Source organism: Taudactylus pleione, unplaced genomic scaffold (genome assembly GCF_031769625.1).
Source record: "Taudactylus pleione unplaced genomic scaffold, aTauple2 ptg000016l, whole genome shotgun sequence".
In the NCBI taxonomy this organism is placed as follows: Eukaryota; Metazoa; Chordata; class Amphibia; order Anura; family Myobatrachidae; genus Taudactylus; species Taudactylus pleione.
The window spans coordinates 9,685,406-9,707,095 of NW_028284418.1; the positions used below are offsets into that span (position 1 = coordinate 9,685,406).

Below are 21,690 nucleotides of genomic sequence, written 5' to 3' on the forward strand. Positions count from 1 at the left end.
AAAATGCCTTTACTGTATTCGGCCTACACTTCCACGCCCCAATCCTTCTTCATTCCACCTCTCTAAACACAAGATGTTCCAGAATCTGGATATGGACACAACCATGTTTTTTGTGTGTGTTTGCTTGGTAACAAAATGTGTATTTTATGCAGAAAAAGGAGCATATGATCAACTTTACATGGATAAATTATTTATATATGAATAGTTATAGAAAGACACACAAGCAAAGTTATTGAATGCTACCAGTGGTGATGCAGGAGGGGGTTCAAAGAGAGAGAGAGAGAGAGAGAGAGAGAGAGAGAGAGATGCTGTCTTCATCCTAGCGTGCAATACTCTTCTGAGAGATCGTATAGCTTGAGCACCATCTGTGTGTGAGCAGGAGGAATTCTGCGCGAACTCCTCTCTCTACTCCTGGATACAACCTCAGATGCAGAGGGAGCTTCAGACTGAGCACACACAGACTGGGAGAGCTGTGCTGCATAGGGCCAGCTGGGGGGGGAGTCACTTTACAAATATACGCAGGGCTGTTCTCCCTCATATACACAATCATACACCATCATATATTCAAATATCCTTGAATGATTTAAAAAGTATTGGGAACCATTCAGTACTGATTTGCCACTGGTTGAAAACTTCAGAATGTCGCACTTTGTCAGTTTAACTACTGGAGAAAGCAGCAGATTCTCTAATGCTTCTTAAAACTTGTGGTCACCTTACACAGGTATGTACGTTCATTTTGGTTGTATTTCAAAACTGTGTTTCCAATGCTTCTATTTCTGCTTTTCACATTTACATAAAACATGTTACTTATCATTAGTGCTCCACTTACAGCACAAAATGTTTAGCTTGTGATATCTCTCTCTCTCTCTCTCTCTCTCTCTCTCTCTCTCAATATATATATATATATATATATATATATATATATATATATATTATATATATATATATATATTTATTTGCTCAAAGTAAATTGCAACTTCAACTAATCTGATGTGTGGCTTTAATGACAAAGAGTGGGGAGCTGTTTTGCTTGGAAGACAGTGTACTGGAATCATTATATCTAAAAGGCTAGCTGGAAGACCTCAAACTGCGGTAAGAAGATTTGTGATTTCACCCAGAGGCTCTGCCATAGTAAGCCAGCTGTGCAATATGTTTAGGATGCAAAGCGTAAAGCACATCATTCACGAATAAATGTATTACTTCACTGGGGAATGAAAACAGTGCAGGGAATAAAACATTTGCTTTGCTAGCTACCATGGGTTTAAAACAGCACTAATATTTATTATATATTACATGTCCTTTGATGCATAGAACATGCTCAGTGCTTGCTTTCTGTGGTGCTAATAAGTATTTGTCACTTTCCCAACTCAGTCATTTCTTCTAATTCAGGCAGGATTAGCAACTAGTGACTCAACAGATATTGTAGAACTACAAGTACCAGCATGATATACCAGCTTTTGTAGACAGGATATATACAGTATATCAGTCATTTTCTTGCACTTACTGGAAAAATAGGAGTAAGTGGGTAAACCGTCTTTCAATGATTAAAAAACATCAAACAAAGATTACAGATAAGAAAATGAAGTACTTTGTTGTCCTATCTATTACGCATCATCCTTATTCAATTGACGGACCTGGCAATTAGATTTTCTGGGAAGACAAATGTTTTCTGTGAAATACTGATGAGAACTAGTTGGCATGTTGTACTGCTGTGTACCTAATGGAATGATTCAGCTGTAAATAGAAAGCAACACGCATAGAATCATTTTATTTTCTAATTGGGGCCCTGATAAAGAAAGGAGGCAATGTAATCCATTAACACTCTGGCATACTAATTCATGTTTCCCAAAAGTAATATTAAAGTTGTAATATTTACTACTATAGTGTAGCTTTCCTTGTTGATGGCTTCAATTACATTCATTTTAACCCTTATTAAAATGAGCATACAAAGCACAGTCTATAGATTATTTAAAAAAGCTTTTGGATGGACCATGGATTTCCACTTATACAATGTATAATGTATCTAACCATAACATAGTTCAGACAGGTGCTTGTTTGGCACACGTTAGTGGCTGGAGATGAAGCGTTATAACAATAGCAGGATTTACTAAAGTGTTTGAAATGTTTCCTATTAGAGTGAGAACATGATACAAAATCAATAGTCTTTTAGAGAGCTGGAAATAACTGATTGCTTTTTGTATCTGCCAGACCTCTGTAGAGACTGTGAGCAATCAGAAGAGGCAAAATCTCTCTGAAATATTCCAATATTGGTTTATAAGTAAAGTACAACAGAGCATTAGCAGTGTGAGACTAATCCCCCGGTTTTATGGTGGAATTACATGTATATTTATTATGGCAATACAAGTTACATAGATTGCAACAGCAGGATGAATGCAAGGAACATTTCATATGGTGTAATGTGAGGATATATAAAGAGGCAACCATGAGAGCTACAGAAAACAAATCTCAGCCAGGATTAAATGTAAGTACTAGATAATGTATGAAGATTATGAGAGTGATATGAAAGGGTCCAATTGAAACATTAGTTGTAACAGTAACAAGAAGCCATATATTCTGCAGTAATATAGATGCTGCGTCTGCATTTCATTGTTTTTACAACCTGTAGCTGGTAAATCACTAGCATTCAGCGTAATGCTTCTCACAGATGAGAAATCCTCTCTCGCGCAATTAAAGACAACTCATTTTTTTACTTTGATTATCATGGTATGTGGGTATTGAGAGATACAGGATAGAATAGATTGACTTGTGTCATAATTGTGTGGGCACTAATTAGGCTGTTGCATTATTATGTAACCAACAGTTTTAAAAAATTAAATTCATGGAACTGATGACTGGTGAGCGAGGAAAATTGTAGGATGGGTTAGTTATAGACATAGGGAAAGGACACAAGGAGGAGGAGAGACTGTTTTAGGAAAAGAGGTGGTTATTAGTTTTTTCTATCTGGTTTACCTTTTGTCACCTTTTCCAATATCAACAGTCTTCAATATATAAAAGCCCAGAAGAAACAAATTTAATAAGACACTACCGTATTTTTTCCAGCAAAAGCAGTGTTTGCTCTATACTGTATGTATACAGATTACTGGCTAATACAGTGGATACTTTAAAAATCATGTTTGCACACACAACATAAATGCAACATTAGGATGACTAAAAAGCCTATGTTGTACCCATAACAGCTAATCAAATATTTGTCTTCATTAATCTAGATTGCACACACCTGATCTAATGTCTGCTTGGTTACTATGGGTTACAGCTATTATTTGTTAGTTCTGTTGGGTTTTTAAACATGTCTGTATGTACAGTGTAATGTCAGCGTAGAAGAAACCTTGCCTCTTCTGGAGTATGGAAAAACCTTAGTGAAATTGTGTGGCTACAATTTTATGTTTGCCTTTTCTGAGCAATGGGCTAATTAAGGGGATATTGAATGTGATGTGGTCATAGAGAAACAATTGGTGTTCAGTGAACAGACATCACAGTACACATTGCTAAAACAACAATGGAAAACAGTTACCACTGATCTAGTTTGTTACTAAGCAATCTCCATATAATAAGTGACTAATATGAAATCTTTTGTGAAATGGTATGGAGGTGGTTTCAAAACTATTAATTGCTACAAGCACTGGATTCAAACAGAGGCATAACTATGGTCCATGGCGCCCAGGGCAAGTGAAAAATTGGTGTCCCAACTAAATTGTTATTTAAACTTCTGGCTGAATTCTTATAACCTATTGATACTCAAATAAATATACATTAGAAACACAAAATTAGAGAAATGTGAGAGAAAGGTAAAACATGTATTACCACATGCACATACACAATGTTGTAGAATGGAAATTTGAAGTGAACGGCCAGGGGTCTGGGGGATGTCTAGGTGCCCCCTTAAGCTTTAGGAATTTTCATAGTGTGATATTAATTTAAGATATTCCTCCCAGCAGAGACTCAATTGTTACCGATTTTTCTTTTTAAATAACCTACCTGCTTTTATCAGTCTGTTATTCTCCTTAACATTCTAGTTACCACAATATTATCCTCACTCAGTATAGGAGTCCTCACTGCGGATGACGGCAGATGCCCAGTTTGGCGCGCTTATCTCACCACCAGCCCCGCCCACTATGCAGTGACACAGTCATGCTGGAGACCAGGGCTGGCAACAGAAATCTTTGGACTCGGTACACTCACGTTTTTTGAGCACCCCCCTTCCCCCACCTGCTAGGTACAGGCCTGTCGGCTTGAAACTTTTCTTACTTGTATGGTGGTTTCTCTGCAATGGGGCACATTGAAAAAATTGATCCTTCCTTGGCAAATGGTAACTGGTAGGTGATCGCATGATCTGGAAGACAGCTGTTTGCGTATGAATATAACCAATGTTATCATTCAATGCGTGTCATTTTTTTAATAGAATTTATGTCTTAAAGAAGATTTTTGAGCCCCACACAGCCTTTTCCTGCTATTCTTAAAACTTGTTGAAAATCAACATCCCTTCTGTGTCTCTCCCAGGCTATAGATCACCCCTGTGTCTCTCCATGGCATTATATCCCCCCATCTCTTCATGGCCTAAAATCTTCACCCATGTCTCTTTATGGCTTCAAATATTCCCCCTTGTCTCTCCAAGGTCTCAGATCCCTTCCATGTCTCTACATAGAAACAGCTCCCCCCATGTCTCTCCATAGGCACAGCATTCCCCCACCCTGTGTCTCCAGCAGCCTCAGCTTCCCCACCTCCTGTGTCTCTCCATGACTTCAAATGCCTTCCCTGTGTCTCTCCATAGCCACAGGTCCCCCCCATGTCTCTTAAAAGTCAAAGCATTCCTGCCACCCTGCATCTCTCCAGCAGCTTCAGCTCGCCCCTCCTGTGTCTCTCCATTGATACCCCCCTGCCAGGTCTCGCCAGCTACCAAACTTACCATGGATCTTCTGCTTGCTCTGCTCCTCTTCTCCACATTGGTGGCTCCTTCTCTGTTCTTCATTCTCAGTGGCACAGATATCATGACATCACGCTCACTGCGCCAAAAAAAGTACACATTTTTATTGCGCTGTGTGACTGGCGGTGACTACCTCCCCCAGGCGTTGCAGCTACCTCCCATGTAGTCAGGGAACACTTTGAGTGTGTGGGTGGTAGCTGTGATGCCATTTGTTATGTCTATGGATTAAAAAACTAATTGCCAAGCAGCAGCATCTCTTTGAAAGTTAGTATTTTTTCTAGCAAAATGGTTTTATTTAAAGGTAACAGTAAAAAGAAGCCTAAAATACCACCTTGCATACTCCAAATACAAACACAGTATAGTAATAATGTTCTCTTTTGAGAAATTGTTTTATTGACAATTAAAATAATAAGAAAAAAAAGTGCATCAGACACCTTTCTTTATTTTTACTGTTTTAAGCAATTTGTTTTTAAATGAGCACCTATTTTGATTTACATTATTTATTTTACGTGTTATTTAAGCATACTTGCCTACTTTTTTTTCCTCCTACCCGGGAGAAGCCTGGGGAGGAGAAGCAGATGAGTTGCGATGGGGTGGGGCCTGATGGTGCGTGTAAGCCGTTATTCTTGAAGAATTGCGTCAAGCCCCACCAACTACACTGGGACACGCGATTGCCACGGAAATTCTCCCAATTCTGCCCACTTCACTAGGAAGTGGGCAGAATGCAGGAGAAATGCCTACCCTTCCGGGGGTGTGGGGGGTTACCCGAAAAATCGGGAGCCTCTCGCGACTTCAGGGAGAGAAGGCATGTATGTATTTAAGGGAAAGCTTACCAATGGATTGCTTATTAATTACCAAAGGCATTTTGGGCCTGAGTCTGATGGATCTGTGTGCATTGACACACACCGGAGTTATTGCATACAGCGCACACACAGAAGTAAATATACTGACTTTTGCCTATACTGACTTTTACCTATCTCCATCCTATTTTGAGTCAGACGGAACTTGTCCAGACCTGTATTTCTGTGAAATAGGGAGATTCGGGGCGGGAAGTGGGTGGTAACAATGCAATCGCACATAACCACCCTGACTTGTGGGAGGGTCATGAGCGTGTATGAAAAGCTCTGTGTGTACGGGGAAGGGAAGCCTGTTTTCAATATATCTCTAGCAATATATCTCTAGCATGGGGCTGTACGCCGACTGCCGTTATACTGATGATAACGGCAGTCGGCGTAAAATCAATGGGTGGAGCGGGTTTCTGCTTGCAGACATACAAACCCCTCTGCATTAGTTGAACGACTTTTCACATTAGCATAAGGTAGTAAAGCAGATTACCGTGACTGCCTGCAACTTCAGCCACTTTGCATGCGACTCAGAGTCAGTCCCTTTAATTAACCCTGGGTATTATCGCCGTTGTGCGAAGTAATTACATTCCCGAATTGATTTGCCCCCTATATACGTTAAACCTAAGATATCTTGTTACTAATAGTTGTGTTCTTATTTGAATCTAACATTGTTACTCTAGGAAAAACAAACTTAGTTTTTGGATGCATTTTGGGAAAATATTTTTAATATTTACATATATTATACAGGGCCACATGGTACTTTTTATAAAATAATTGTATTTCCTTTATTAATGTAACATAAATGTTCTCAAAGAGAAAAGGCTACATAAGGATCGGGGAAGGGAGGATCAATTATTACATCATTAAGCAGGTATTGATGTAAAAGGAAGAGGAAACACAATAATACTTATGCACAAAGTACAGATAATGTTGATACGGACTATTATCAGGCACTATAGGATTCACAGTATGGATTTTGTGCTGGAATGTACTTAGGGGCCGTATTTTGAGTGTATTCTTATGTACCATGGAATATGAATTCAAGTGGTGTTGCTGGTTAAGATGCTCATAGCTAAAACCCAAGCTGAACAAAGGGGGTACTTTTTACAACAGAATTAGTGCAGCTATATATACAGCAAAAATGAGTTAAACATATGTAAATTTTTGTATAATAAATATCTTTACTTAACATTTACACCAAAATGTGCATATCTTATGCTGGGTACACACTAGACAATATGTCGTCTGATCTCGCAGATCGGAATGACATATCGGGTACATCGTCTAGTGTGTACCCATGATACGTGAGCTCCTGTGGGTTGCTAGCGACATCCCCAATTGGCCCTGCTGCAGGGCAGAGAGGGGATGTTGCTAACGATGCCATGCTGCAGAATGCAGCATGACTCATAGCTCCCCACCGTCATACCCGGCATCGGCAGGTGTGTATGCACTTGCCGCATACAGGGTCCTGTCGCCGGCGATGTCGTGCCGGGTACATACCCAGCTTTAGACTTGGCATGCAGGTGTCATATAACTTCTTACTAGTCGTAATCTTTGTGTTTACCAGAATCCTGGTATAAAAATATGCAGTACCGTTTTGCAGTTTCTGATTCGCTACTTGTGTATTGACCCCTCCAACTGATAACACTTCATTCATAAGCATTGCACACAGGGCCCGCCAATAATCTCAGGTCCGACCTTCCAACTGAACGTGGCTACGCCCACACATGCTTGGCCATGTTGGCATGTATTGTGCCCTGATTGTGGCTGTACTGTATTATGTTATATCCATTTATTCCAATTTCTTATTTATCATGTGCATTTGCACTACTTCAGAACTGTGCAAAAGTTTTAGGCTGATGTGGAAAAAATGCTGCAAAGTAAGAATGCTTTCAATAATAGAAGTGTTAATAGTTTATTTTTATCAATTAACAAAATGCAAACTGAATGAACAGAAGAGAAATGTAAACCAAATCAATATTTGGTGTGACCAACCTTTGCCTTCAAAACAGCATCAATTCTTCTAGGTACACTTGCACACAGATTTTGAAGTAACTCGGCAGGGAGGTTGTTATAAACATCTTGGAGAACTAACCACAGATCTTCTGTAGATGTAGGCTTGATAAATCCTTGTGTTTCTTCATGCAATTCCAGGCAGACTCGATGATGTTGAGATCAGGGCTCTGTGGGGGCCATATCATCACTTCCAGGACTCCTTGTCCTTCTTTACGCTGAAGATAGTTCTTAATGACAGATTTGGTATGAAATCCTGGCAGTCAGGATGCCTGCCGTCAAAATGCCGGCAGTGGCATCATGGTGCTGGGAATTCTGACAGGGGTCAGGTAAGTATGTTAACTCATCCCCCTTCTCCCCCTAACCCTCCCTTCTTGCACCCTATTAATAATAACCCTCCCCACTCCACACCCTAATCCTCCCATTAGTGCCTAAACCTAACCCTCCCCCTTAGTGCCTAACCCTAACCCCCCCAGTGGTGCCTAAGCCTAACCTCCCCCACCCAAAACCTAACTCTAACCCCCCTGTGGTACCTAAAGCTAACCCTCAACCACCCCCGCGGCTAACTGCTAAGAGCACTCTGGGTTGCCTTCGATCGGGATGTCCTCTGTTGGGATTCCGGTGTCGGTTTGTGGGCTGTTGTTGGAATTTAGCTGCTTATGTTAAATCCCGGGTCGGGATTCCGACGCCAGGATTTCAGCAGACAGTGTCCCGGCCGTCGGTATTTTAACTACATCCCCTTAATGACATTGACTGTATGTTTGGGGTCTTTGTCTATCTGCAGAATAAATTTGGAGCCCATTAGAAGCCTCCCAGATGGTATAGCATGATGGATAAGTACCTGCCTGTATTTCTCAGCATTGAGGACACCATTAATCCTGACTAAATTCCCAACTCCATTTGCTGAAATGCAGCCCCAAACTTGCAAGAAACTTCGAACATGCTTCACTGTTTCCTGCAGACACTCATTATTGTACCGCTCTCCAGCCTTTCTGCGAACAAACTGCTGTCAGTTACAGCCAAATATTTTGACTCATCAGTCCAGAGCACTTGCTGCCATTTTTCTGCACCCCAGTTCCTATGTTTTTGTGCATAGTTAAGTCGCTTGGCCTTGTTTCCATGTCGTAGGTATGGCTTTTTACTGCAATTCTTCTATGAAGACCAATTCTGGCCAGACTTCTCTGAACAGCAGATGGGTGTACCTGGGTCCCACTGGTTTCTACCAGTTCTGAGCTGATAGTACTGCTGGACAACTTCCGATTTCGAAGGGAAGTTGAAATTTCATCTGATGCACTAAGTTTCCTTGGCTGTCCACTGCATCTACGGTCCTCAACGTTGCACGTTTCTTTGTGCTTCTTCAAAAGAGCTTGAACAGCACATCTTGAAATCCCAGTCTGCTTTGAAATCTTTGCCTGGGAAGAACCTTGCTTATGCAGTATAATTACTTTGTGTATTATTGCTGTGCTCAGTCTTGCCATGGTGTATGACCTGTGACATGAAACTGTCTTCCACAACCTAACATTTGTAGCAGAGTTTGGCTGTTCCTAACCCAGTTTTACACCTGCTACAAAGCTGTTTCTGTTTCAGTTAATGACTGTGGGCCTGATTCAGACTCGTTCGCTAACAAGCGATTACTCGTAGCTAGCGATGTTTTGCAATGTGCGCATGTGTATGCATCGCAGTGTGCGTGTGCAAACTAGTCTGAGCGTTCGGGAAGCATACACTCGCCAAGCATAGACAGCCCAGCTGAATGAGTGACAGGTCAAGCCGTTTGTGGGTGGTAACAGATGCAGGCCACTGGAAACGGGGGAGTGGAGGTGCGAATGCAGGCGTGCCTCAGCATTTTAATGCCGTTTCAGAGGCGTGCATAATTAACAGATATCGTCATAGTGCACGTCACCTGGTTGAATTATACACTGAAGTGCTCGCAGTGCTTGCGGTAGGGTATAGTCAACCTCAAGCGCTGCGTTCACTTCCGAAGGAACCCGATGTACCGATGGTTGCATACACTTCCTGGAGATGACGTGCGCTAGTGGGCGTCTAAAGACAGGCTGGTTGGCGTCTTGCGTACACAAGGTGATCGCATGCCAAGACATAGTGGGCGTGCATTTGCCTTGCCATGCGATCGTCTGCCTTGCCGTCACTTAGCCGAATTTGCATACGCTGGGAGCGAGCATACACATCTAGCGTACGGGTCTGAATCAGGCCCAGTGTTTCAAACTACATATGAAAATGATGACCATTATAACCTATTTGGTATGATTGGCTAATCATACATACGACTATAATCCTACAAAAATCCCTGACTTTGTGCAAGTTTACCTAGAATAATTGATGCTGTTTTGAAGGCAAAGGTGGTCACACCAAATATTGATTTGATTTAGATTTCTCTTATGTTCATCCACTTTGCATTTTGTTAATTGAAACGGGTACTTGAAATATAGACTTGGTAGGCAGATTTCCGGTGAATACAAAGTGTCTTTTTACTGGCAGCAGACAATCAGCATACTCAGGCTCAGGCCTGGAAACACAGGTACATACAAAAAATAAGTAAATGCACATAAAAGGTCCCAGCACTCCTAGTGTTTATAATTGGTCATGTTCTCCCGGCATAGCCCTTGGTCCCTGGCACTACAGTCACTTGGCCCTACTCGCTGGCCCCTATTTAGGCTAGGTGAATGAGAGTTTTAAACTCTTCCTCTGCTGCTGATTTCCTGCTGGCTCTGGGTCATCTGGAAAACCCGGAATTCCATATTTCCACTTTGAGCCATGCAGCCCAGAGTTCCAAACTTCTAATGTAGCTGCAGGATGTGCCGGACTTGTTTTCCTCTCCCTTGGAGGGAGCCGGTCCCACCAGAATGTGGGCAATTCAGGTGAGAGACCACCACTCTCACCACAATATATACAGTCAGGTGCATAAATATTGGGACATTGATGGAATTTTCATATTTTGGACTCTACTCACCACCACAATGGCTTTAAAGTGAAACAAACAAGATGTGCTTTAACTGCAGACTTTCAGATTTAATTTGAGGATAATTACATCCAAATAAGGTGAACAGTGTAGGAATTACAACGGTTTCTATATGTGCCTCCCATTTTTTAAGGGGTAAAAAGTAATGGGACAAACTAAACAATCCTAAATCTAACTTTCACTTTTTAATACTTTGTTGCAAATCCTTTGCAGGCAATTACAGCCTGAAGTCTGGAATGCATAGACATCACCAGACGCTGGGTTTCATCCCTGGTGATGCTCTGCCAGGCCTCTACTGCAAATGTCTTCAGTTCCTGCTTGTTCTTGGGGCATTTTCCCTTCAGTTTTGTCTTCATCAAGTGAAATGCATGCTCAATCGGATTCAGGTCAGGGGATTGACTTGGCCATTGCATAACATTCCACTTTTTAACCTTAAAAAACTCTTTGGTTGCTTTTGCAGTATGCTTCGGGTCATTGTCCATCTGCACTGTGAAGTGCCGTCCAATGAGTTCTGAAGCATTTGACTGAATATGAGCATATAATATTGCCTGAAACACTTCAGAATTCATTCTGCTGCTTTTGTCAGCAGTCACATCATCAATAAATACAAGGGAACCAGTTCCATTGGCAGCCATACATGCCCATGCCATGACACTACCGCCACCATGCTTCACTAATGAGGTGGTATGTTTTGGATCATGTGCAGTTCCTTTCCTTCTCCATACTCTTCTCTTCCAATCACTCTGGTACAAGTTGATCTTTGTCTCATTTGTCCATAGGATGTTGTTCCAGAACTGTAATGGCTTTTTTAGATGTTGTTTGGCAAACTCTAATCTGGTCTTCCTGTTTTTGAGGCTCACCAATGGTTTACATCTTAGGTTGAACCCTCTATATTCACTCTTGTGAAGTCTTCTCTTGATTGTTGACTTTGACACATATACACCTACCTCCTGGAGAGTGTTCTTGATTTGGCCGACTGTTGTGAAGGGGTTTTTCTTAGCCAGGGAAATAATTCTATCATCCACCACAGTTGTTTTCCATGGTCTTCCGGGTCTTTTGGTGTTGCTGAGCTCTCCGGTGCGTTCTTTCTTTTTAAGAATGTTCCAAACAGTTGATTTGGCCACACCTAATGTTTTTGCTATCTCTCTGATGGGTTTGTTTTGATTTTTCAGCCTAATGATGGCTTGCTTCACTGATAGTGACAGCTCTTTGGATCTCATATTGAGAGTCGACAGCAACTGATTCCAAATGCAAATGTCACAACTAGAATCAACCTCAGACCTTTTACCTGCTTAATTGATAATGAAATAACGAGGGAATAGCCCACAGCTGTCCATGAAATAGCTTTTGAGTTGATAGTCCCATTACTTTTGGCCCTTTAAAAAGTGGGAGGCACATATAGAAACCATTGTAATTCCTACACCGTTCACCTGATTTGGATGTAATTACCCTCAAATTAAATCTGAAAGTCTACAGTTAAAGCACATCTTGTTTGTTTCATTTCAAAGCCATTGTAGTGGTGAATAGAGGCCAAAATATGACAATTCTGTCAATGTCCCAGTATTTATGCACCTGACTGTATATATATAATATTATTTTTTTAAAAACATCTCTTTATCAAGGATTTTTCAGTAACAAATAAAATGATTATGGACATGGAATGCAATGTAAATGTTGCGGAAGTGATCACAAGAAAAAGAAAGGGAAATAGTTCCTTCATTCACATATACAGAAATAAATCGTCTACACATCAATACAACAAAACAAGAAAATACAAAACAAATCCTGCTAAGTAAAATACAAATATATGAAAATAAAGAAAGTGTCACAACTACAACATATACATCTGGGAAATACAATAGTAAGGCATTATAATATAAATAAATTATAGCGACAAAAACAGGGCGGGGAAAGAAAACACAGGGGGGACCAGAAGTTGAGAGGGAGGAGAGGGGAATGATAAACTACAATCATACAAAGTAAGTTTGTTTTGGGTATATCATAAAGTGCCATTTGTAAGGATGTATTGGGGAGGGGGGTGTACTTAGGGAAAATTTACAAAGAGCGGTCCACGCTAGACATGTCGTCAAAGATAACAAATTTCAACAATTAGGCGATGCAAAGGGTCAATTGGAATCGTGTACCCTTCTTAGTAAATACCATTCTGTATTTTCATATAATTTAAAAATGTGTTTAAACTGAAGGCTCCAAATGATCAGTATACATGCTCCATTTCTCATAAAATTAATTATTCCGTTTTTCATGTCTGGTAAGGTGGAACGTCATTCGAAGTATAGTAGCTATAATAACCATCTTTTCACACAGCTAAGGAGTGGGGAAGACTTTTTTTATCCATTTTACTAAAATAACTTTTATAGGTAACGTAACTGTCTCTGTGCCAGAGGATCTAAATGCACAGTAATTCAGTATAAAGTGTTAAGGAAGACTAATAATTTGTTTCAGAAACGTCTGATCTTTGTACATTCCCAAAAGTTGTGATAAAAGGAAACAGAGAAGCAGCGACTTGGGGCAGTAACCAGTTTCATCTGGTACCATATATTTCCTTTGAAGTTGACATAAGCTATATAAGCTCTATTTATGGTTTTTAAATGTAACTCTTGTAACATTGGAGAACAAAGGTGTTCTTAGTGAACTCAAAATGGAGTAGTATATGCTTGTGTGAAGAACAACAAGTATTATCCTTAGACCATCTGGTAATAAGTTTTGCTGAATCCATTTTGATTAGATCTCTATGTAAATATTTGGTACGATAAGTGTTACTTTTAACAAAAGTCAATAAGACAGAGCAGAATGTCAGGAGAGTTAGCTGATGTTAAGGAAGAAGGTAATGAGGTAGGGAAGTGGCCGGCCTGAAGATATATAAAAAATATTGTTTATTTGAAAGACCATAGGGGGGAGATTTAATAAGAATCATGTTGGGATCTGATCAGCGGCGGCTCCTACCATCTTAGATGAGGGACTAATAATAAATATACAATGACGACGGGAGATTTACTAAGAATCATGTTGGGATCCGATCAGCGGCGGCTCCTATCCTCTTAGATGAGGGACTAATAACAAATACACAATGACGACGGGAGATTTACTAAGAATCATGTTGGGATCCGATCAGCGGCGGCTCCTATCCTCTTAGATGAGGGACTAATAACAAATATACAATGACGACGGGAGATTTACTAAGAATCATGTTGGGATCCGATCAGCGGCGGCTCCTATCCTCTTAGATGAGGGACTAATAACAAATATACAATGATGACGGGAGATTTACTAAGAATCATGTTGGGATCCGATCAGCGGCGGCTCCTATCCTCTTAGATGAGGGACTAATAACAATATACAATGACGATGCACTGTCACAAGAGCTGCTGGTAAAGGGATGGTCAGTCCCAACAATGAAGAGAAAAACACATATAATAGAGAAACCAGTGCTGTAATGTTATAAATTAAATAAAGATGGACGGTTTTGTAAATAACCAATTGGTAATTTTTTGTACTAAAATACGCACATCAGTGCACAAAACGAATCTCCTATAAATCCATAAAGGACAAGCATATAAAACATCCCAATATACATATAAACAATCAAATAATGAAAAATAAAAATACATATTAATTGTAGAATATATGAAATTAATGAATCCATCAAAGACCATCCGTATGTTAGGAAATTGGAATTAGGGCTCTCGCCACAAAGTCCCAATTGAGAGCAGCACAGATGGTGGTAAATGGACTCAACGTGTTTCACTGAGCAATGACTGCTCAGCTTCATCAGGAGTGTGATGAAGCTGATTGGTCATTGCTTAGCGAAATGCGTTGAGACCATTTACCACCATCTACCTGGACTTATAACATCTGGTGCGCAATACAAAATATATCTAATTTTAGATATTGGCAGGTTGATATATGTTAAAGAGACACTACAGGTTAAGAATTTGTTATACATGTAAATAAGGGCAAGTTTTGCTGACGTAACGTCAACTAGGATAGATTGAGATTAGTCAACCAGTTGCATCTTACAAGTGCTGTTTTGTGTAATGACTTATGCTTGTATGTGTTTTATTTTAGTTCTAAATAGACTGCGCAAAAGCATTCAAGAAACTGCCATGAACACTGAATAGACACGTATCTTTACTCCTTACAGACGACAGCAAGATGGATTACTCAGACTTACCCAATATCACAGAATTATACTTTTCTCCAGTATCACAGGGTTACATTATGGAAACAACAAGCAATGTATCCATGAATGAAACGTCACACTTTTATGATATGACAAGCAATGCTGTCCTCACATTCATATACTTTGTAGTGTGCATTATAGGACTTTGTGGAAATACATTGGTTATTTATGTTATACTCCGATATGCCAAGATGAAGACCATCACCAATATCTACATTCTCAACTTAGCGATAGCCGATGAACTTTTCATGCTCGGTCTGCCCTTTCTGGCTATGCAGGTAGCCTTGGTTCACTGGCCCTTTGGCAAAGTTATCTGCAGAATTGTCATGACAGTAGATGGCATCAACCAGTTCACCAGCATCTTCTGCCTTACAGTCATGAGCATAGACCGGTACCTTGCAGTAGTTCATCCCATCAAGTCTGCAAAATGGAGGAGACCAAGGACTGCTAAAATGGTCAATGCAGCTGTCTGGACTATCTCACTTTTGGTGATCATGCCCATCATGAATTATGCTGGTGTGCAAATGTACCGTGGAAGAGGCAGTTGCACAATTATCTGGCCTGGAAACTCTGGCAACTGGTATACTGGTTTTATAATCTATGCTTTCATTTTAGGATTTCTGGTTCCACTCAGTATTATCTGCCTCTGCTATCTCTTCATCATTATCAAAGTTAAATCATCTGGCATAAGAGTTGGCTCCTCCAAGAGAAAACGATCAGAAAAGAAAGTTACAAGAATGGTATCCATAGTGGTAGCAGTTTTTATCTTTTGCTGGCTCCCTTTCTATATCTTTAATGTCTCATCTGTATCTCTCTTGATAGTGCCAACTCCAGGCCTGAAGGCCATGTGGGATTTTGTTGTGGTTCTGAGTTATGCAAACAGTTGTGCCAATCCCATCCTGTATGCCTTTCTTTCTGACAACTTCAAAAAGAGCTTTCAGAATGTCCTGTGCTTGTCCAAGGTCAGTGGCATGGACGAAGCAGACAGAAGTGACAGCAAACAAGACAAATCCAGGTTAAATGAAACCACAGAAACACAGCGCACACTGCTTAATGGCGATCTCCAAACTAGTATCTAAGTATAAACGGCTTAACTCGTCGAAATGGAAAATATAAAGCTCTGCTTATGAGCAATTTCTCCTACAAACATCTAGGCTTAGTACAGGAGCAAACATCTAGAAGGTGAAATAATCGGCTCATTGCTGAAAATCTGCTGGAGATTTTATTTTAGCTCTCAGACATTTGTATTCAAGTGATCGTTGAACCAGTGGAATTCTGGAAATCACCATAAAACAGTTTTATAGTCACTGACTTCATATATATTTGTGCTGTTTGATTCTATTCTTCAAATCTGTGGCCTCCGTCTAAAAACTTCACTGCCAGATCCTTTGCCAAGGGTCTAGAATGTTTTTATTAACTATTCATATTCTAATATCTATATAAACCAACAGCAGACCATGTTACGCAGGATACATTTTTAAGAAGTATAATTTGGGTCTGTGGCTTTAAAAAGATTAACTACATCGATTGCAGATATTTGATGTAGCTCTGATTTCAAAGACAAATGATATATTTTATTGGAATGATTTTATTTTACATTAGATAAAGTTATTTCCAAGAAGTAGAAAGGATCTGATGTGGAAATTGACATATATCTACATGCAGTGGTGATGGACTGACTTTATAAATGCCATCACTTTACAACTATCCACCATACAATGCCCACATTCTCAACAATCTATGGAATACGCCACATTCTTACACTTTGAGAAACCAGTTGTATTTTTTTGCTGCCTTTAATGTTTTAAGTTGTACTCAGTAACCCTGCAACTTCCACCACTGACTTATCTCACACATAGAATCTAACAGCAGATAAGAACCATTCACTCGATCTAGACTACCCATTTTTTAAGCCCATGTTTGATTTATTTTCAGATTAAGGATAGCCTTATGTTACACATGTTTAAATTTCCCTACTTCGTTCTAACACATATTACATTGTCACTATCAGACGAAGGATCAGTTACCATAAATATGAATGAACTCATGTATATTTTTATAGCTATATGTATATATAATGTATATATAGGCACACATACACCAAATGACATATCAGTAATTATTTATTATTATTTCTTCCTTTTTAGCAATATCGAAACACATGACTAGAACAATAGTCACTGAAGAATAAAGGCACAAAATGTAAGAGTTATTTTTCTCCTAGAAGACGGCATTTCCCTTTTGGCATCAGAAATGATAACTGTGCACTTTATTCACACATTGCACTTTAGCCTAGCGAACTGGCCCATATTCTGTTGGGTGTTTCTGAGAACCGCTACTCTGTATTAAGAATAAGCTCAGAGGATTCTATGCCACAAAGAGGAAAAAAGACTACAATGAAAATTTTTAATAAGCTAATAAACTGATGAGAAAATTATATTTTATTTAATAAAACAACTGACTTTTTTTGCTTCTTGACCTGACCATCAAGATTCCAATATGGAAAGGTTGGTGATCACCTTGCGCAGACAAAAAAGACCCTGCTCTGTAGACTAGCAAACAGCAAAATGCCTACTGTAAAGCTGCAGGTACAACATGTACTGTTGGCCACTGTGCCTGTGTAAGAGTCAAATGTTTTCAATCGCTAGCTCTAGATTAGTGGAGATATTTAATATGAATAATAATAATAATGCAATTTGTACAGAGCAGTGAGAAGAACTTCGCACACTGCACTACTGGAGATCCCTATTTAACTTTGCTTAAAAACAAAACACAAAACAGATAAGCCAAAAGCAGTATAAATCTTGTATGGTGAAGTGGTTGTGTGCCCAATATAAAGAATACTATTGAGAAATTGTCTTTTATTCCTATGTTCTTCTGTCTTATGTTCTGAAACAGGCACCTTCACAGAGGAACTGAAACCTAGTGACTGACATTTTATTCCATTAACACAGCTAATCTGAACTGTGCCCAGCTATCCTGAATAACAGACTTTGAAAAGGAAGGAACTTGCAATGAAGTGGGTGGATTGAAGCTCCACCAGAAAGTGGGTGGGTTTGGTTGAAAGTGTACCTTTAGGCGGTTTGGGTGCAACATATGAATGGATAAGTTGTTGGGTTTATTTTGGCCTGGATAACTGCTTGGAGGTATGCAACAGCACAATCCCTGTGGTACAATCAGGGAAGTTAATGTGCACAGCAAAATTGTCCTAACCTGTCACAACGCGTTCCACTTGTGCCAGCTTGCTGAAACAGTCCAATCGTTTCCTATCTGTACAACACTGTTTCCTTGTTAAAGTATTAAGTATTATCTGGTACATCTTAACCCTGTTCAGATGTACTGTTGCCTATACACAGTGGAGACAGATATTTTGTATGCTGGACCAATTCATGAGAACACAGCCTATGCATTTACTAGAACACAGTGGCATCACTGAAGCAAAGATAGCTTGGTGATAGTAAATATTTCTATAGGTTAAACCAATATTTATGAAAATGCTAAAATTCACTAGGAAGGAATTACATTTTGCCAGTGGTTCCTATTGAATTAAAAGGTGGTATATATTTTGATAAATAGAATAAAATTGCTCCCTCTTGAGTAACAATGTAGGACACGGGTACACTAACAAAAATTTTATTCTACATATGCGATATATTTGTCATATTTACATTTTCTGTTATATATTTTCAGGAAGTGATTACATTATAAAAAGGCTTGTAGCGACATTAAAACCATATGTTGTAACCTTTTTTAACAGTGTAGAGTTGCATTAATAGAAGGTTCAGTATCACCACATTAGTCAGCAATGCCTGATACACATTCATGATTTTCCAAAGGAATCTACTGTGCTTTGAAAATAGAACTTTGTTGGTTGTGTATGATTAAATGTAATTGATCTTTGCAATTTATTTAATGAGAGAAAAATATACTGTTTTCATAATTGTTTCTTGTTTTATTATGTTGCTTCTATTTATAATTTCGAGGTGTCAGTTTTAATAACTTGCAGGTGTTGCCTTTGCCACCGTGTTCCTGTGGTGACAAATTACACTTTGCACAGCAGTGTAATAGGTAAGCATAAAGAAGCAATAACAATATTAAATATAATCAAAATTATGTACATTTTGTAATAAAATAAATTGCAATCTTCAATTAAATTTTAGACATTAACCATATTTGATTGCTGTTCTCCTTTAAAATGAACACATTATCTGCACACAGCAGAGATAGCCATTTTTTAGTCTGAACCAATATTCAACCTACTGTATTAATGGATTAGTGACATCACTGAGGCATGAGGTACAGTACTTTATAGAGTGATAATAGACTGAATACTGAATCAGCCCACACAACGGCTACGCCCATTGGGAGCACGGGACATGTACAATTAAATAAGCTCTTATTTTAAATATCAGTTTATTTTTTACCTCTAATCGCTCTAGCAAGGCCCATGGTTCTCTATTTATAATACAGTTTATTTTGTCATGGATTTTTCCATTTTCTTATACAGCTGTCACTTTTTTGTTGTTTAACCATGCACAACAAATGGAGTGGTTGGCAAGCTTTTGGCTTTTCCAAGGTGAAATAGATTCTTGTGGCACCACCACACTAGCAAATAGATTTTTTTTCCTAGGGTGGTATGATGGCATACTGTATTTACTGAACTCTACATCTGACTGATGATGAATTTAAAATATGCAGACTTTGCTTAATAAGCATTCCTATGTATCAGACATTTTATGTAGCAGTTATGATTATGTGGAGAAGAAGCAGTCATTTTGTGGGTTGAACTAATATTCATGAGAATGGGAGTTGTCGATCATCTAATTTTGAAGTGCCTCAGTGACATCACTACTCTCTTTGCTACAATTCTCATGAATATTCGTTCAGGCCACTGAATTGCTGCCACCACTAGAGACAAAATATGTGGTGCACCTGATATGCACCACAATACACCTTTGGTTTTGCTCTTCTGGGTCTGAATATAGTACAAAATCACATCAAGTACCAAGCCTCTGGTCTCCACAACCTAGCACCTAGGTGTTAACAGAAACAGCGGAAATCCAGCCTCCTACCATTTAGTACTATGGCGGACATGCGTCCGGCGGTAAATCATACCGATTCTGGACTTCGATGGGGTAGCGCATTTCATGTACTCTAAACAACATAATTAAGTGCTTCACTCACAAACAATTGCTGCATGTAGTAAAGGCTGTCCGAATATCTCCTCGACTATTATAAATTTAAGCCATAAATTACGTTAGATCAAGATATATTACGAATGAAAAACACAAACATTTAAGGGCATAGGGAATCGGTATGATTTACTGCCGGACGCATCCCGGCAGAGGAGGAAATCCCGATCGTCCTCAGGTAAGTATATACTAACCTATTTCTACCCCCTAACCCTCCCTTAGGGGTGCCTAACCCTAACCTTCCCCCCAGTGCCTAACCCCCCTCTAAGTGCCTAAACCTAACCCCCCTTCCCCGCCCACCTAACCCTAAGTCCCCCCGGGGGTGCCTAACCCTAACCCCCCCTTGCCCTAGCCTAAACCTAACCTCCTGAGGGGGTGCCTTACCCTATGTCCCCCCCCGGATATCCTAAACCTAACCCTCACCCCCCCGCGGCTATCCGCGCTCGGTGGCCCTTCAATCGGGGTGTCGGGCTCCCGGCGTATGTCTAATGACAGGTGTTGGCATATTGACGCCTGTCTTTAGACCCTTGCCGGGATATGACAGTCGGGAAGCCGGCTGTCGGGATTAGGTCCACCAGCTTCCGGACTGCATAGCCGAAGTCCAACGTGGAGGTAAAAAGCTGGCCTTAAAAGTATAGGACAAGACCCGAAAACATCACCTCTGTGCTAATCCATAATTCAAGTCCTTTTATTGAATGGCACTAGCAAGAAACGTACCTAAAAATGTGTTCCCGTTATTTTTATGTCAATAATATCACTTTACAAAATGAGATGCTTTATTTATGTAGGTCTCCCACTTCCAAGCATACCATGTTATTTTGCACCAGATTGTCCATTTCATTTGGACACTTGCTTAACTGCTCTCTAAAAACTTGTTTTGACCTTTTTGTTACTGTGCTCTCCAAAATTCACTGTGGGACAAATCCACATGACACGCAGAGGACATGTAATCTCAACACAGGGCCAGGATCAGATTGGCCCAGTGGGGAGCTAGGTAATTTCCAGATGAGACCCACTGCTTCTACCTTGAGAGGATGGGGACCAGCATGCCATCTTTCGGGGGAGTGGGGGTGCAGTGTGTTCTATGTGTGTGTGGGGACGATGACAACACTATCACAGCATATTCTAAATATGACAGTCACAGTGTGCAAGACTTATGGATGCACCACTGCGAGCTCTGTACTATTACATGGAGCCAAATGATTGGCTGTGCCTGGCTGCATGATAACAAGGGGCAGTCCTAATAACACTAGCTGAGTTCTGCTCTGGAATTGTGTCTGTGAGTTATGTTGTGTGCAGTGTTTGTCTATCTAATCTAGGCTTTACCTTGTTAAATAGAGCTAGTACAAATAAAGAATTACATATAAACATATAAGGAAGGCAATTGCAATGTGAACCATCTTCACTGGGGAGTATATTCAATGTTTTATCTATCATCTATCTATCCAGGGGCAGAACTATGGGAGACAATGGAGGCGCCTGCCGTCGGGCTCCACCTCCGAAGGGGCACCTCCTCCACTGTC

At 40.0% G+C, this 21,690-nt stretch overlaps 1 protein-coding gene across 2 annotated transcripts; it reads left to right on the forward strand.

Moving 5' to 3' along the window:
- Nucleotides 1–446: 446 nt before the first annotated feature.
- On the forward strand, nucleotides 447–19,062 carry SSTR2 (somatostatin receptor 2). 2 transcript variants are annotated; one of them, XM_088474530.1, is made up of 2 exons: nucleotides 447–721; nucleotides 14,861–19,062. In XM_088474530.1, exon 2 carries the CDS (start codon nucleotides 14,948–14,950, stop codon nucleotides 16,052–16,054), a length of 1,107 nt encoding a protein of 368 aa, XP_088330656.1. In that variant the 5' UTR covers nucleotides 447–721; nucleotides 14,861–14,947; the 3' UTR covers nucleotides 16,055–19,062. The 2 variants fall into 2 exon arrangements, with proteins under 2 accessions (XP_088330656.1, XP_088330657.1); XM_088474531.1 differs by lacking the exon at nucleotides 447–721 and adding an exon at nucleotides 1,073–1,092.
- The last annotated feature ends 2,628 nt before the right edge of the window (nucleotides 19,063–21,690 follow it).

What these genes read in the sequence shown, in the direction of transcription:
- SSTR2 (XM_088474530.1), top strand. Translation starts at nt 14,948, where the DNA reads ATGGATTACTCAGACTTACCCAATATCACAGAATTATACTTTTCTCCA.